This window comes from Pristis pectinata, chromosome 1 (genome assembly GCF_009764475.1).
Source record: "Pristis pectinata isolate sPriPec2 chromosome 1, sPriPec2.1.pri, whole genome shotgun sequence".
Taxonomy (NCBI): domain Eukaryota; kingdom Metazoa; phylum Chordata; class Chondrichthyes; order Rhinopristiformes; family Pristidae; genus Pristis; species Pristis pectinata.
This window is the reverse complement of record NC_067405.1, coordinates 93,135,979-93,152,932: the sequence shown is the minus strand read 5'-3', so window position 1 is coordinate 93,152,932 and position 16,954 is coordinate 93,135,979. Positions and strand designations below refer to the sequence as shown.

At 37.1% G+C, this 16,954-nt stretch overlaps 1 protein-coding gene across 9 annotated transcripts in view; it reads left to right on the top strand.

The window, feature by feature from the left end:
• The window catches only part of pcnx1 (pecanex 1), a 201,923-nt gene that overhangs the window by 97,814 nt on the left and 87,155 nt on the right, over positions 1-16,954 (top strand). For all 9 annotated transcript variants that reach the window (XM_052031356.1, XM_052031302.1, XM_052031293.1 and 6 more), the window contains one exon: positions 12,982-13,063. In XM_052031356.1, the coding sequence (XP_051887316.1) occupies positions 12,982-13,063 (82 nt within the window). The remainder of the gene's footprint in view (positions 1-12,981; positions 13,064-16,954) is intronic.

Below are 16,954 nucleotides of genomic sequence, written 5' to 3'. Positions count from 1 at the left end.
TGTTACAATTAAACATTTGCTCAGGCAAATAACTCTTTCAAAAATGATTTCAGCTAACGCTTCTGAAAAATTCTTGGCTGCCTTCTCATCAGGACAGGTAGCTTCACTACTCAGTTTCATGCAATGCAAATTCATATGAGCCATACACTCATGGAAACAATCCATGCCTGGCCATAATGGTTCCCTCTGTTTCATCCTTCTTTGCTTTCAAGTCTTTGTAAAGACTCTTGTCCTTCTCCTGGATCATCATGAGGCTAAGTGGCATACAGCATTGATTTTGAACTTCTATCCACTGTTAATAATTTTACCATTTGCAGAAGCAGACTTTTGCTTCGTAATCACAGTGGATTGGTGCTGAGTCTTTCGTGTGTTCTTTAATCTATTCTCTGTCCTTCACTATGGTTTTCATGGTGGACATGGCTAAACCCAAAGCACATTGTATCAAAGTTACTGTTGCATCAATATATTGAGTCACAGAGTCATACAGCATGGAAACCAGCCCTTTAATCCACTGAGTCCACACTGGATATCAAGCATCGATTTTCACTGATCTCATTTTATTCGTCCCACATTCCCATCTCCTGCCCGCACTTGCATACTAGGGAATGTTTACAGTACCCAATTAACCTACTGACTTGCACGTCTTTGGAATATGGGAAGAGATTCGAGCACCTTGAGGGAACATACGTGGACACAGAGACAATGTGCAAACTCTACACAGACAGTCCCAGAGGTCAGGATTGAAAATGGGTTGCTCGTGTTTCCAGCAGCTCTACTACTTGTGCCATTCTTTCTCTCCAGTGCCATTGCAAAACACTTCTACCACTTTGGGCATTATTGCAGCAACAAAAATTGAAATTGCTCCAACTTACTGAGCAGCTATATATATACAATAGACTATGATGTGAAAGGTAGCCATCTCCTCTAACCACATGGCTGCTTATGTGTACTTATCTGTAAAAACAAACAAACAAATAAATAAATTACACAAATTAGGATTTTTTAAAATAAAGCTGAATTTGCGCAAGTTGTTTCATAACCTCTGACAAACTTTCTTGTCATCCTAGTCAGAATATAATATAAAAATAGAAGCAGATGTAGGACACTCAGCCTATCGAGCTTGCCTTGGTTCAATGGGCCAAGATCCTGGCTGATCCTGTGCCTCCTCCATTTTTCCTTGTTACCTGCCTCTGTCGTCCAATTCCTTTCATTTTCAAAAATCTATCAATCAATGACCAAGCATCCACAGCACTCTGAATGAGAAAAAGAATCAAAGATTTACAATCTTCTCTCATTGAACTTTTCCTCAGCTCATTCCTAAAAGCCCCACCAGCCCTTTCCTGAGATGGTACTCTAGTTGTAGACCTTCCAACTGTATATATATATAAAAAAAACATTCAGTTGGCATCTATCCAATCCGTCCCTCTAAGTATCTTGTATATCTCAGTGAGATTAGCTCTCCTTCCAATCATTCTCGCAGTACCTCCTCATGGCACAATCTCTTCATTCGAAGAAGCAATCGAGTGAATCTATGCTGCACCGTCTCAAAAATATATTTGCCCTCCTAAATAAAGCTGCACCGTGTACTCTAAACATGGCCTAACCAAAGCAGTTCTCCATCTCAGCAAAACTTCACTACTTTTATCCTGAAGCCAACTAGCCCGAACTGGCTTAAACAAGCCTCTGCCTTGCCAACTCTTCAAGTCTATTCTAACACTTTGTTTTACAGCAGTATTAATTCTGTGCATAAATTGCACACCAGTGTGATCAGAGTAGCCCTTGGTGGCCAAGTGAATTGCTACACAATGATGTAATCACAGCATTTGCCAGGATCTTTGACTGGCACTTGCCTATGGTGACTGCATATTGTAGGAGCACAATCACTTTCATTTTCGGTGGAGGGCAGAGTTCACATGGAGCATATGTGTGTAGTCAAAAATACCCTGCCCTTTGAAGACTCATGCAAAGCTGCATGCTTTCTCTGTCTGCTGGAATCTGACAAGAAAGAATGAAATGTAGACAGTTCTTTGATTAAAGAGCCTCAGTGATCTCCCTTACACCACACTGGATGTCATGTTGCAGAATTTCTAGCTCTCCTAGAACTGATCAAGTTCAGGACTAGGCACGTAAGTTCAATTCTGCAGTTATTTGACAATGCACTCCTTGCTTGTTCTGAAATTTTATTTCTGGCAATAATAGATGAGGAATTTAATGAGATAGAGTTTTTGAAGTGAAAGGTTCACATGTTGAACCAGACTGACTTTAATTGGTTGAATTAGCCCCTACAAACTCTTAATGGACAAGATTGGCAATTGAAAACCCTTCTCTCCCCTTCCTCTGCCACTTCTTTTCTGAGGCAAGACCTTTGTACGTTGCTTCTGTGCATTCTTACAGTTATGATGTTTACTAATAGGATGCCTACAAACACTAGGTTTTCAACACAAATCAGAAATATTAAAGTTGGGGCATGGTCCATCAACACATGCAACGTGACTCTTTGTAGACTAATCGAAACAATTGAAAAAAGGCCTAGGCATCGATAGAATCACCTCAACAACCAGAAATTATCATCTGACAACTACTTCCTCTTCCGCTCTGTTGAAGCATTTCCTATGATGTAGTGCACCAAATCCCTTGGAAACCTTTGGTCAATTACCATCTCTCAAACTTTTTACTACCAGGGCATTAAGACCAGAATAAACCTTCATCTCTGATTGTCATCTTATAATTTCTTCATCTGTTCATTGATGCAAAAAAAAAGTGAGGTTTGCACATCAAATATTGAAGGAAGTGTATGCTGAGCAATGATGTCCCTTTTCTGAGTTTCAACATTGCTGCTGTATTGGATATCTGCTGTCTGTGGTTCCTGGATGATATTGGCTTTCCTGTTTTTAAACCTGGCAGGAAAATTATTATTTGTCAATAAGTTATTTTAATTTTTGCCATTAGTTAAAATTAGCAATGTTTAGATGCTGGTTAAACAACCAGATTTCTTTTCCTCCATGGGCATTCTCCTTAAGATGACAAATCATCAAATGGGAGAAAAGGTCTCCATGTCTCCACTGAGTGACCCATCCTGTTGCAATGTGATCTGTATGTTAAGTAGACTAATTAAATTTTTAAGTTGTTTACAAAAGAGTTTTATTTGTCATTGCCTGCTGTTCCTTGATTTTGAATAGAGTATATAATAGATGGCAAAAGGATGTTGTATCAGAAGAACGTGTATACAGTATATGTAGAGCTGAATGAAGGGAGAGTGCCCCTTTGTTCTGAGACCTTTGATAAAACAGGTTTGAAATGAATTTCACTGTGACAAAGAAGAGTTGATGGCTTTACATCAAGTACGCTCTGGTTGATTTTTCTTTTTTTCCATTAAAGCGACATTGAAAATTAGTTGTAATGTATATAAAATAAGTGACCCATTGTTACAGTCTATACCCCTGATGAAGTCGAATTTGATTCCTAACACATTTAGACTTGCCTTGCTAATACATGTGTAAAAGTGCATTTGAGCCATGGTGTAGGCCATTGGTCCAGTTCATCTATCCAAGTGTCATATTTTGCTTTCTGCAGAAAGTGTTTGTTACCAATTTTAGCATGTGATTAAATTAGCTGCTCTAAGACATGTAATAGAAGTTGTGTATGAGTGACCCCATACTATCTATGATTTATAACTACTTCTTTCCCTAAAGGAAACTGCTGGCTGCTTATGAAACCACAGTGAGACTTTAGAGCAGGAGGGATGATGCAGACACAGACACATTCATGTTGCGCCAAACATACTGTTTCACAGGCCCACATAAATGTCTGCTATTTTTGGCCTTTGTCCTCAAATCAGACTCCCTTTTGGTAAGAATGCTTCAAAGTTATTGCCTGCTGTTCAGCTTCTTTGCCTTAAGACTGGTTATTGGTAGAGAATCTTTCAAAATAGAATGGCAGTTAACATAAAAAGATGAATTTGAATAAGGAACAAGTAATATACTGTATATCTACTGAAGGTATTCAACAAATAACTTGTTTTTTTTTACTTGTATTACATTGTGTAAAATGCAAGTAAAACTCTGAAATCCAAGTGTCAGACCATTTATTATTGTCTGAATATCTTCAAGATGATATTAAAATATAAATGTATTTATTTTCATAAGCTACAGGATAACTTAACTGGATTGCAGTTTTTGGAACCAGCTGAAAAATGTTTGCAGCAAGGTTGTTTAAGTCTTGATGGACCGAACAGCAATAACTTTGAAGCATACTTCCCAAAAAGGAGTGTTATTTGGGGACAAAGGCTAGAAATAGCAAGCACTTATGTGGGCCTGTGAAATAGTGTGTTTGGTGCAACATGAATGTGTCTGCATCATCCCTCCCGTTTCTACTTTCAATCATAAGTAATATAATTCATATGTTCTTTAGTATGTGCATTATTCTTGTCAATCATATTTCCTATATTTGTTCAACTATTTTGTAATGCTCTGCTTTAAATGAACTGTGTTTAGGGTACATTGTTTGAGATTTGTGCTGATTTTATTACTTAAAAATAAGTTTAATGATCTTGCAATTATGTTAGGAAAATGCATTTACTTTAACATTGCTTGAATCATTACTTTGTGTTTTCTTGAACCAAAAAGATGCACTCTTTAGGCTGAAGCCATGGATTCTGAAAATTTGTTTTCAGCCTATTAATGTCTTTAATATCTTTTGCTTATTCTTCTAACATTTTTATTCAAAGGAAAATCTAGCAAAATATTTTGAAAGGTATAAATGCTGTACACTCATGCAGGAGATGGATGTAAAGTGCTTAAATGAAAATCACATGGATTTTTAAATAGTATTTTTTAGTGCTTTGTGCTCATGCTCTTTTGTTTTGAGCATTGCTTTTTAGTTCATTTAGAATAAAAATTATTATTACAGGAAGGGCCATTTACAAAAAAAACAGCGTGGAAGGTAGAAATTAGACGAGTCTTTTCCATCACAGATTTCTTTGAAAAAGTAGTTGGGCTCCATGTTGCCATATATGAACAAAGCATAGAAAGAAATGGTTACCCTATTGCATCTGAAGAGCTTAAAGTTGTTTTAGTGCTTCAATGCATTTTAAGAATGTGGTTGACCTCTGTGATATTACCCTCTTTACAAAGTTCTGATATCTTTAAATGTGTTTTAGCAGGTTGGGCTTTGACAAAAATTGTGTTGTTGTTGTGTCATTAATAGAGATACTCATTGCCATAGTGCTTCCTATGTGAATAGAACTATTTTTGAAATGTGCCAGGTTGCCTAAGAGTTTGAAAGTAAAACTTAATTCCTAAGATTATATGTCAGTGCAGTTAAATGTTGCTTCAGAACAAAATTAGGAAAGTGGCTTCTTAACCTCCATAATTCTTTATAACATAGAATGAGGGCATTCAGTACATTGAGTTTATGTCAGCTCATGGAGCAATCCCATTCCCCTACTAATGTTTCTTGTAACCTATTCTCCCCACATTCCCATTAATTCCAGCAATCATATTACACTGAGGGGAATTTAGACTATCAATTAACCAACCAACCTGCATGTTTTTGGGATGTGGGAGGAAACTGGATCACCTGGAGGAAGCTCACATGGTCACAGGGTGAATATGCAAATTCTGCACAAACAGCACCAGAGGTCAGGATTAAACCTGGGTCTCTGCAGCTGTGATTCAGCACAGCTCAACTAGCTATGCCACTAATTTATGGAAATGCAGTTAAATTGAATCATAGCAGTTCTGATCAATTAATATTATAGTTAAGAAAATAATACTCTGACCAAAATTGGTGATTGTTCTGGTTCAGATAGCAGCTCAGTTGTACAGTTTGTGGTTCAGTTGATTTTGTTGAATACGCTTGTAATAAGTACAGGGAGGAATAAGTTGTCGATTGACTTTTAAATCAAACTTTTCTATATCTAGGAATTATTTAAACCCCTGCCTTGTAAAGCATCTGTAATGCAGTTAACCTGTATGTGAAGAGAAAATTCTGAGATTCTGGAAATAGCATGTCCAAACTAACTACTTTATTTAAGAAGGCTGATATGAATGCTGGTCTGTTATCAGTTATTGAATTCCCAATTCTTAAAATTAGTATAAGAAATTTTAAAAAATGCACGATACTAGAATTTGAATTAACCACTGTGTTACAGGACGAGTCAATTTCCTTGTCAATGGTAATAGCTTCCTTGTAGGTCATAGGTAACCTAAACTCATGTTTTATAACTTAAGTGATTTAAATCCTGGACTTTCATTGCTTTAACTTATTTTACTTAGTTCGCTGGCAAGCTCCATTGCATAAGGTGCCGTGCTTGGATCTTTTCTATCTAAATCCTAGATTGTTACTGCACAGAAGCATCAAGACTGAAATGCTGGGTTCTGTGTGACTTTTGACAGGGTAGATGTAGGTCCTGGGCAAATAAATAGGAAAAGTTATGATGTATTTTTTATGATTAACCAAATTTAATGCCCTCTAGATTTAATCATTAATGTGCTTTTCCATTCCACACATTTCAATAAAATGAAATCCAACATCTCTTGTAACAGCTCTTTCATTGGATGTTCTGGCTCCAAAGATCTGTATTACTGCATTTCTTGCTTATCCTTCTGTATTGAGGATTTTGCCATTGAATGTAATTCTGTAGGTTGTTTCATTGACTACAGTTGCCACTTATCTCCTCATTCCTCTAAACTATCTATGGCTTCGTGTAGTCTTTTGCATTTTTCCATATACTTGTTGTTATTTTGATATTCCCTTTCAAACTTAAATGTGTGCATATATGACCCAGCTGCATTTAATCATAGGTATTGCTTTCTACATTTGGGTCATTCTTCCATCTACATTAGCAGCGACCTTAATGTTTTGTTGCAGGTGTCTTGCGTGACTTCATCAGATGATCTTTAAAAGTTCCAGACATGTATTGTTCACTTTGTTCCACTCAAATATCTACATTTATTTTCACAAATTTGTTTAAATTAACCATGCCTGGCTTGCTTTACAAATTCCTGTTTACTATCACAGTGTCCACTAATGATATTAAAGTTTCCTTGTTGTGAGAATATTTGGCCTACTATTAGCTGAATTAATTACAGTGTCTTAACCTAGATTAAAGATGAGTGGGGTTTGTTTTCAGTTGACTTTATGGCGTATATTTTCTGACACATTGGACAAGAACAGATTCAAGCATATTCCTGTCCAACACAGATGTATTGGAAATTTTATTAGCTTCAATAGATTAAGATGTTACTATTAAGAAACTACATTAAAAATAGCTCTGATAGCATCTCTTGACAGTCTTTCAGCAGAACTTCAGTTTAGTTGGAGATGATAGAAAATGCTGGAAATACTCAGCAGATCAGGCAGCATTTGTCCAAAGGAGAGAACGATTAATGTTTCAGGTTGAGAATCTTTTGTCAGAACTGGAAAAAGTTAGAGATGAAAGTTTTAAATTGTATTGTTGAGTCTGGAAAGCTATAACGTGTCCAGTTGGAAGGGGAGGTTTTGTTTCTCAGGCTTTTGTTGAGCTTTGGTAGAACAGTGTAGAAGTCTAAGATTAGTGTGGGAATGAGACAGAGGATTGAAGTGCATGTCACTATAAATTTGATGTCACATTTATGGATTGAATGGAGGTGTTCCACAAAGCGGTTGTCCAGTCTGTACTTGGTCTTCCCCGATGTAGAGGAGGCCATATCAGCGAATGTAATATTCCAAATCAAAATCTGTAAAACAAACTGCTTCATGTGAAAAGTGTTTGGGGAAAGGAGAAGGTGAAAGGGCAGGTATTGAATCTTTTGGGTTGCAAAGGAAAGCACCATAGAAAGGCGAGTGGAAATTGGTAGAGATAGAAGAGTGAACTGAAGCATTTTGAAGGAGACAGTCCCTTTACGTTGCTGAAAAAAGAAGAGAGGAAAATGCATTTGGTGTAACCACATTGGATTACTGAAAATGGTTGATTCCAGTAAGTAATCCAATGTATGAAAGTGAGGATAAGGTGAATCTGAAAGCAAAATTCTGCAGATACTGGAAATCTAAAATAAAACAGATAAAGCTGGAAATACTCACCAGGTGAGAACCAGAATGGAGAGAACAGAGTTTCAGGTAAATGATCTTTCATCAGCATTATTCCAGTGATAGGTCATTAACCTGAAATGGTCATTTTTTTTTTTACCTGATCTACCTAATTCTGTTTTAATAAAGTATCATCCTTTTCTCACTCTGGGAATGTGAAGTGCAAAGTTCATATTGACAATCACGTTAGAGAGAGATCCATCATTGCCAATAAAGGAAGATGTATAGATAGCACTGGTTTGGAAGGTGACATTGTCAGAACAAATGCAATAGGTGCGGAGAAACTGGGAGAATGAATGGAATGAAGTTCTTGCAGGAAGAATGGTAGGAGGAAATGTAATCAAGGTAGTTGCATAAATAATTGGCCTTGTAGTGGATGCTTGTTAATAGTCCATCCCCAAATGGTTATAGACAAATAAAGAGAAAGGAAAGTGTTGGAAATGAACCAGAAAGAAATTAGCAGCAATGATGAAGAAATTCTGTAGTTCAGAACAAGAGCAGTGTGTTCCACTGACAGCAATCAATGTATGGAAAGGCATTTGAGGGAGGGGATTTTAGTAGTACTGAAACAGCGAATGTTCTACATATCTCACAAAGAGGTGAGCATAATTTGGATGCGTACACATTTCTACAGCAACACTTTTTATTTGAGGAAGTGAGTGGCATCAAAGCAGAAATTGTTCAATGTGAGAAATTCAGGCAGGCAGTGAGGGGGAATTGGTGGACCTTTGCTGCTGCTTTGACTCCTCGAGGCATTCCAGAGCGGATGGAGGTAAAGAGGAAGTGGATGTCTTTGATACAAATGAGATAGTTGGGGATAGTAAATTGGGAAACATTAAAAGTGGCAGAGGGTGTTGGAAGTGTTGTGAGGGACTGGGATGGAAAGGGACAGGAAGAAGTGGATTCTCTGTGGCAAGTATAGGCTGAAATGATTGGTGTGGGTTTAAAACAAACATTCCTGCTTTTCAATGGTGTAAGGGGCCTTTTTGGCTCATGGACTTGGAATATGGCTGTGACAGTCAATGTGTCTGTTGTAGATTTCACAAACTGGCAGTCTTTTTGTCCTAAAACACAATTCTCAAACATCGATAGATTCCACACTCTTTCTTGTGAAGAAAGCAATGAGTGTTCACTTGGCATAGTGCATTCCTGTATTTGAAATCCTTGTTTTCAAAGTCAAGAATTGCTCATTGGATGTATGTTTTACAGGATTATGAAGAGCTCAGATCAAGTAATCAGCCAGAAGCTATTTCCCAAAGCAATAGGGTTGGAAGCCAGGGAGCATTAATTTATGAATTCATAGAGTTATACAGCATGGAAACAGGACCTTCTGCCTAAATCATCCATGCCGAACAAGATACCTTTCTAAGCTAATTCCGTTTGGCCCATATCCCTCTGAACATTTCCTGTACATATACTTGTCCAAATGTTTTTTAAACATTGTAGATGTACGTATCTCTGCCACCACCTCTATCAGTTCATTCCATATACCCACCACCATTTTTGTGGAAAAACTTGCTCCTCAGAGTCCCTTCAAATTTTTCTCCTCTCACCTTAATCCTATGCCCTACAGTTTTAGACTCCCTTACCTTGGGGAAAAAGACTATCTACCCTATCTATGTCCTTCATAATTTTATAAACCTCCATCAGGTCACTCCTCAGTCTCCTTTGCTCCGGGGAAGATAGTCCCACTTTCTAATCTCTCCTCAAAACTCAAGGCCTTCATTCCAGATAATTATCATTGATAGAAGAATTAGAAAAGAGATGAGGATTGTTTTCATGTGTGGAGTGGCAATTGGAAGGCAGACACCAACATCACATTTAAAAAGAACTTGGATGTGAATTTGAACAGTTGTGACCTGGAGGTCTATGGATCTCGTGCTGGAAGGTGGAATAAGGTTAGATGGTTCCTTTTGGACAGATACGATGGGCCAAATAGTGGTGGGTTCATGGTGTATAGGGTGGTATGAAAAGGTGTCAGATAACTGCATTTAACCTCTGCAAGGTAAATCAGTTCACCAAACAGAAGAACCACTCCTGCCTGCAGGCTTAATAACATTGTTGATGTTGGTCTTAAGTGAATGATGTGCTACAAGCTAAGAGGGACTTAGATGAGTGAGTGAGTGAGTAGAGTGGGAAAATTGAGATGGATGATTTGCTGACAATTTGCCATGACAAGAGTGCATGTACATTGTCACATAAGCAGTTTCTTTTAAGTTAGAATGTCTGGATAAACCCATTGAAATCAGTGGAAACAGTGAAAGAAGGTAGCAAGGGAAATTGGGGCATAGTCCCTGTAGTTTAAAAGGCTGAATTTTGTTGTCAGGAAGAAAACTGAAAAGGCAATGCATTCTGCAGTGCTGATGTCCAGTCATAACTATGACTTGAATAAGAGATGTGATTTGTTTTGAATGAGATGTGGGTTGAATAAGAGATGTGATTTGTTTTCAATACAGTGCAGGTGGAAGCAGTCTGGAGACTATGTTGATTTATGAAGAACAAAAAAGAGAAGTTCAAAGGAGAATCCATCATGTTACTTTGCCCTCTCACCCTGTCTACTCATTCAGCACAGCTATCATTTCTACCATCTAATCCATTGTTCACAGCCTTACACAAATTGTAGCGGGCAACAAGTTAAACCATCCAGTATCAGATCTGACTGGAGCACAATTGGACCCCAGCTCTCATGGGTTTAAGGTTTTTAGTTTTGTGGGAAATTAGCTGAATGAGAAAGAACACTATTATGATCTGTGACTGTTAAACTACAATGATGACTTGTATTCATATAGCACATTTAATATGCTAGCATGTCTCAAGGCAGCACAATCAAAGTAAATTGAGAAGGAAATGCATATCCTTTAACATTGGTTTGCAGATGGTGTGTGCAAACGTAACTTGTATAAAAATATACAATGGAACCCTTAGAGATTGCTTGTAAATTGCCAAAACAATGCCATGTGACCTATGCCTGTGTTAAATACTTTAACAATTGTATAAGAGGCAAACTTGCCAAAGAAATGTCCAAGCCATGTACAATTTACCAATAGACAGTTTTCGCTTGTTTTGAGATTTTCAGCCAATAGGCACTTTGATTTTCAAATCAACCCAATAATTTCAAGGAGAAAACACAGATTACTTACCACTGAAGTTAAAAAGTCTTCCAGGAAAATGGGAAGTAATTGTTTTACTTGAAGGTGGGGAAAAATAAAGAACACAACATATTTAGTGTCTTTTTTTACTTAGCTTTTTTTTTGGTTATTCATTTGAGAGATTTCAGGAGGCTAGAAGTCTAGGGTTTGTGGTTTGTATCCTCTCTCACCTCACTAACTAGGGAAAGAACAAATTCTGAAAATTAGAAATGTTGAATCACCCAATTACTGTATATAGCTCTCAATGTGTTTTTCAAATAAACTGTTCAATAAATCTTCAACTGCTCCTTTAGTTGAGGATAAGTGTATTTGTCCCACGAGATCTAAGGAAATCGCACTGAACAACTTAGGTACTTTGGCAGTTCTGTTTTAAACATTGGTTGCAAAACTTCATTTGAGCTTTCTTTTACTGATAGAGCCAAAGAGCTGATATTTTTAATAAGGAGATAGTGGAAATGACTTCTTTTTGCCGAAGACTGACACACATTTATAAAATACTTGCATTCATGTGAAAGAAAGAAGACATTTTCGATAAATTGTGTGTGTGCGTGTTGTGGGGGCAGAGGATTTGGAAGTTGGCCTATTGCTGTTTAGAACTGAAGGGTTTTGATAACTTTGAAATTTGTTTTAAGCAATGATGTTTTATTGTTGATTATATGCCATATGGATGGCATCTGTTCCCACCTCACAATAAACAGAGGATAACAACACAGCTTACTTTCTCCTGCTTTTCATCTGTGAATAGTTGTACTTATTTTAATTCTTCAAATAACTTTGTTTTTATCGAGTTTGATTATTTTGTTCTATTTACTCTGATTTTCACTTATTTTTATTGTTCTGATAGGTCCCACATGCTCTTAGTTACTTACAATTATTAATGACAAAAGTAAAGTGTGTAATCTATCAGTTTGCTGATGAAGCAAAGGTAGGTGGGCAAGTGGGCCATGAGGACAGTCTGCAAAGAGTTGTGGACAGTTTAAGTGAATGGACATAAAGGCAACAGCTGGAGTATAATGTGGAGAAAAGAGAGGTTATTCAGTTTCATTGGAGGAATAGAAAAAGAGCTCATCTTAAGATAGTAAATGTGGGTTAAAGACATTTGGATGCGCTGGTTCATGAAATTCAACAAGTTAGTGTCAAGGTACAACAAATGGTCAGGAAGGCAAATTTTATTTTGGATTATGTTGCCAGGTGGTTGCAATACAGAAGTAACGAGGTCCTACTGCAATTATATAGTACGTTGGTGAGACCATGTTAGAAATACTGTGTGCCTTCAGTCTTCATATCAATGAAAGAACATGCTTTCCTTGAGGAAGTGCCATTTGGCTTTAATAGATTTCTGATGTGAGGAAGTTATCCTTGGTGGAGAGATTGTATGATTAGCCTATTCTCACTGGAGTTTAAAAGAATCTAATTGAAAATTTAAGATTCTGGGAGGAGTTGGCAGAATGCAAAGAGATTTGTTTCTTTCGCTCTGGAAAATGTAGAACTCTGAGGCATGATCTTGGGATGAGGGGTCAACCATTTAAGACTGAAATGAGAAATTGGTGAGCTGAGGTGGTTATAAATCTTTGGAATTTTTAACCTCCAGACTCTGAGGTCAATAGAGTTTTGGACACTAAGGGAATCAGAATATATGAAGAGCCGAGAAGAAAGTAGGTTTGAGGTTCAGGATTACCTATAACATTAAATAGTAAAGCAGGATGAAGTGGCCACCTGGCCTACTCCTGTTTCTATTTCTTATGTTGTTATGTTCTTATTCTAGGCAAATTGTATGAAACAGGGGGCTGTGACATGTCGCTTGTAAACTTCGAAACTGCTGCAAGAAGGACGTCAAACAACTTATGGTATGTAACTCTGGTGGAGAAAAGAGGTAGTGAATTTTAACTAGAAAATACTGTGATCTAATTGGATCTTTCATATCTGCTCCTGCACGCTTTACTTGGATCATGGATTCTCCTGCTTTGATGTTCTGTCAAAACAAAATCCGCGATGACGTCTGAAGAATTTGATTCTGAGAGTTCCACTCTACTAAATTAACCAGATAGAATTTACGCACAGTGCTATTCTGTTTTGTTTATGAACACAATGATTCCACAAGATGATCTTGCATTAAATCTGGCCAGTCCTGATAAGAACAGGAAAGGCGAGTTATCTGAACTGTTGAATTCAATATCGAATCCTGAGGGTTGCATTTCCTCTAGCTGAAAGAGGAGGTACTGCTCCTCAATCTTGCATTAGGCTTTGATGGAACAATGTTAGCAGCTGAAGTTAGAGATGTCCGATTAGGATAGAAAATTTAAGTGAATGGCTGCTTGAGGTGCAAAGTCACCATTGCAGAATCAAGAAATTGCACCTTGAGATTAACTAGCATTTACTTTCTTCTCTAAGTTGGCACCAAGATTGATTGTGTCACCTGGACCACTTTGGTCTCCACTCTATCGTAAGCATTCCCTTTGTCCTTTACAAGTTTGAGTACCTTTGCTTTCTCACTTTTCTAATTCTAATGAAAGCTCATGGACCTGAAACTATAGTTCTGTTTCTCTCTGCAGATGCTGACTCACCTATTTAGTAACATTAGCACATCATTTTTATTTCAGATTTCCCACATCTGCAGTGACTTGCTTTTCAGTAAATATAATTCTCTGTTTCAATTGTTCCAGGGTTATGTCAAAACTAAATATTGAGAAATTCCAAAGGGGCCTAGCCTGCAACTTTCTGGCCATATTAACAAAATTCCTGTGGATTTTTTTTTCATTGAATTGGAAATCTTCAGTCTTGACATTTCCACAACAATTAGTGCTGCTGCCTCACAATTCAAGGGACTCTGGTTTGATAGTGATCGCGAGTGCTGTTTGCATGGAGTTTGTACATTCAGCCCATGAATGAGTTTCCTCCCATATCCCAGAGTTTAGCTTGCAACTGTAAGTGATCCATTGGTAGGGATTAAATGCAAAAAGAATCAAAGGGGAACTGATGGGAATGTGTGAGAGAGGATAAGTTGCAAGGGTGCATGGAAATAAGAGAAGGGAAACAAAAATAATGGGGTTGCTCCCTTGGGAGCCAGCAGACACCTGGCATGTCAAATGGCTTCCTTCGTTGTTATAAAAACATGGAGATAGTGGGAGATTATTTAACCCTTTGACTCTTTGGAAATGAAGCAAAGACGGGTGTATGTGAAGTTGGATCATGACTTATCCACACTTCACATGCGCCTGTCTTTGCTTCATTTCCCTTCCGGCCCTTACCTAACAAAAATTTATCAATCTCAATTTTAAAATGTCAATTGCCCCAGCGAACTTGGTCTTTTAGATTCCTGTTCTAGACTTCCTATACATTATGTGTATGTGTTGGGGTGGAGAGGCCAAGTTTCCTGATTCACTTAAAAATGGTCCTTTCTTTGTTAAGTCCCATGTTCTCTATTTTTTTAAACCTTCTATGACTGATGTTTTTAAAGAGTGGGACAAATTAGGTATCACTTGCTTTCAGGATCTGTTTGTTGAAGAAAACCTTTTTTCGTTTGAGCAATTGTCTACCAAGTATAATTTACCAAAAACTCATTTTTTTCGATATTTACAAATTAGAGATTTCCTTCGATCTCAATTACATTCTTTACCTATGAGTCCTGATAAAAATTTATTGGATGTAATTTTTAATTTGAAACCTTTCACAATGGCTCAATATCTAATATTTAGGACAGGTTATTAGGAATGAGTAAGGTGCCAACTAGATAAAATTAAAAACGCTTGGAACAAGATTTGCCGATGTCAATTTCTGAGGAACTTGGAATGAAATTTTTAAATTGGTTAATACTTTGTCTTTATGCGCTCGTCATTCTCTCCTTCAATTTAAAGTGGTCCATAGAGTTCACTTGTCTAAAGATAAACTATCCCGTTTTTATTCTGATATATCTCCTTACTGTGACAAATGCAATAATGGAGTGGCTTCTTTAATTCACGTGTTCTGGAAGTGTCAGTCTTAAAAAAATATTGGACAGAGGTCTTTCAAACTTTTTTGGTACTTTTTAAAATAAATTTCAAACTTAATCCTTTGACTGCATTATTTGGGATCGTTAGTGAAAAAGAAATAATTTTGAAGGCTTCTGATTTACACATTCTGCCTTTTATTTCTCTTATAGCCAGGAGAGCTGTATTGCTTAAATGGCAGGAAGTTACTCTGCCTACTCATGCTCAATGGTTACAGGATGTTATGTCATACCTGAATCTAGAGAAGATCCGTTGTTCAGTTTTTGAATCTAATGTAGACTTTCAAACCCTGTGGGGACCTTTTTTTGAATTATTTTCAAAATCTTTGATTTGGTGACTGAAACACAGACATTGGATTGGCTGACATTGTTACATTTCAAGGGTTTTTCCTTGTTTTTTTTTATCCAACAGCTTCGGTTTTTGGTTAGTGGGAGTAGATATTTTTAATAATAAAATATTCCGATTTTTCATTTATTAACTAACTATTACATGTGACTATTAATTCAGAGTATTGTGATCTTAAGTATGATTTAACACAACGTATTCTGTAATACTTTTACTCTCTTTTTGATGCATGTGTTCCTTTTTCTCATGGAATTAATAAAAATATTGTAAAAAGAAAGAAAAAAATGGTCCAACTCTAACTGTAAGGTTATGCCCTATTGTTCACCAGAGGACATTCCCTCTCTCCCCCAACCTCTCACCACCACCCCCCCCCCCCCATCCCTTACTTTTCTAAACTTTGGGGTATACAAACCAAGATTCTACAATGTCCTCATATCATTTTAAGCCTTGGCAACATTTCAATGGATCTGCATTGTGTTTCCGCATGAGGCTTAAAATTAATTACAATTCTCTTGAAGTAAAGGCTAATTTTTATTTTCTAATCTCTGTCTAGTAATTTGTATACTTGGAGACCTATGTCCATTTGCTCCTTTGCAGATGATATGAGTCTGAAACAAACCAGAAAATGTCAGAATTATTCAGTAGATCAGGCAGTATCTGTGGAGGGAGAAAAAGAATTTGTGTTTCGGGTTGATGGCTTTTCATCAGAACAAGAAATTAGAAATAAAACTAGTACCAAATTGGAGAGAAAGTGGAGAGGATAAAAAGAATGATCTGTCATAGGGCAAAGAGTAGGGGAGCTTAAAGTCCTCCTTATTCCAAAGTAAGATCCTTACATTGAACTCAACTCTGTCTTAGTCTGTCAGTTTTCTTGGATAACCTCTTCCCTTTCCCTTGTTATTTCTAACAAGTTGTTATTTCTAATAAGTTATTTCTAACTTGAGAGTCAGCTGAAAATTGGATATGCAATGCTCTATTCCTTTTTTATGGTTAACACCATAAAAAACACCACTTTCCACATTATGTCAATCAGAGAACATTCCCTTTGTCCCTACTTTGCCTCAATAATGGCTCAGAGCTGGACAGCACACAAAGTAGTAAATTTCTTGAACAAGTCAGTATATTCAGGCCTTCATACAGTGTACACTGAGGGGCACTTCAAGTGAGAGCTCAATACTCCATTGACCCAAAAAACTTGCAGCAATTTATAGTATTCACGTTACAATAGTTACATGTGGATTGTACAATTTCATGATAATTCATCAATAACCCACTTTGTAGTGTTTGATATTTGTTTATCTCTGCTAGAGTTGCCTCTATCTACCTGACGGCCATTTCACCTGTGCTTTAATTTATGATCTTGATTTTCTGTTCTGACTCCGCCTATCTCATGATAAGCTCTCCTGC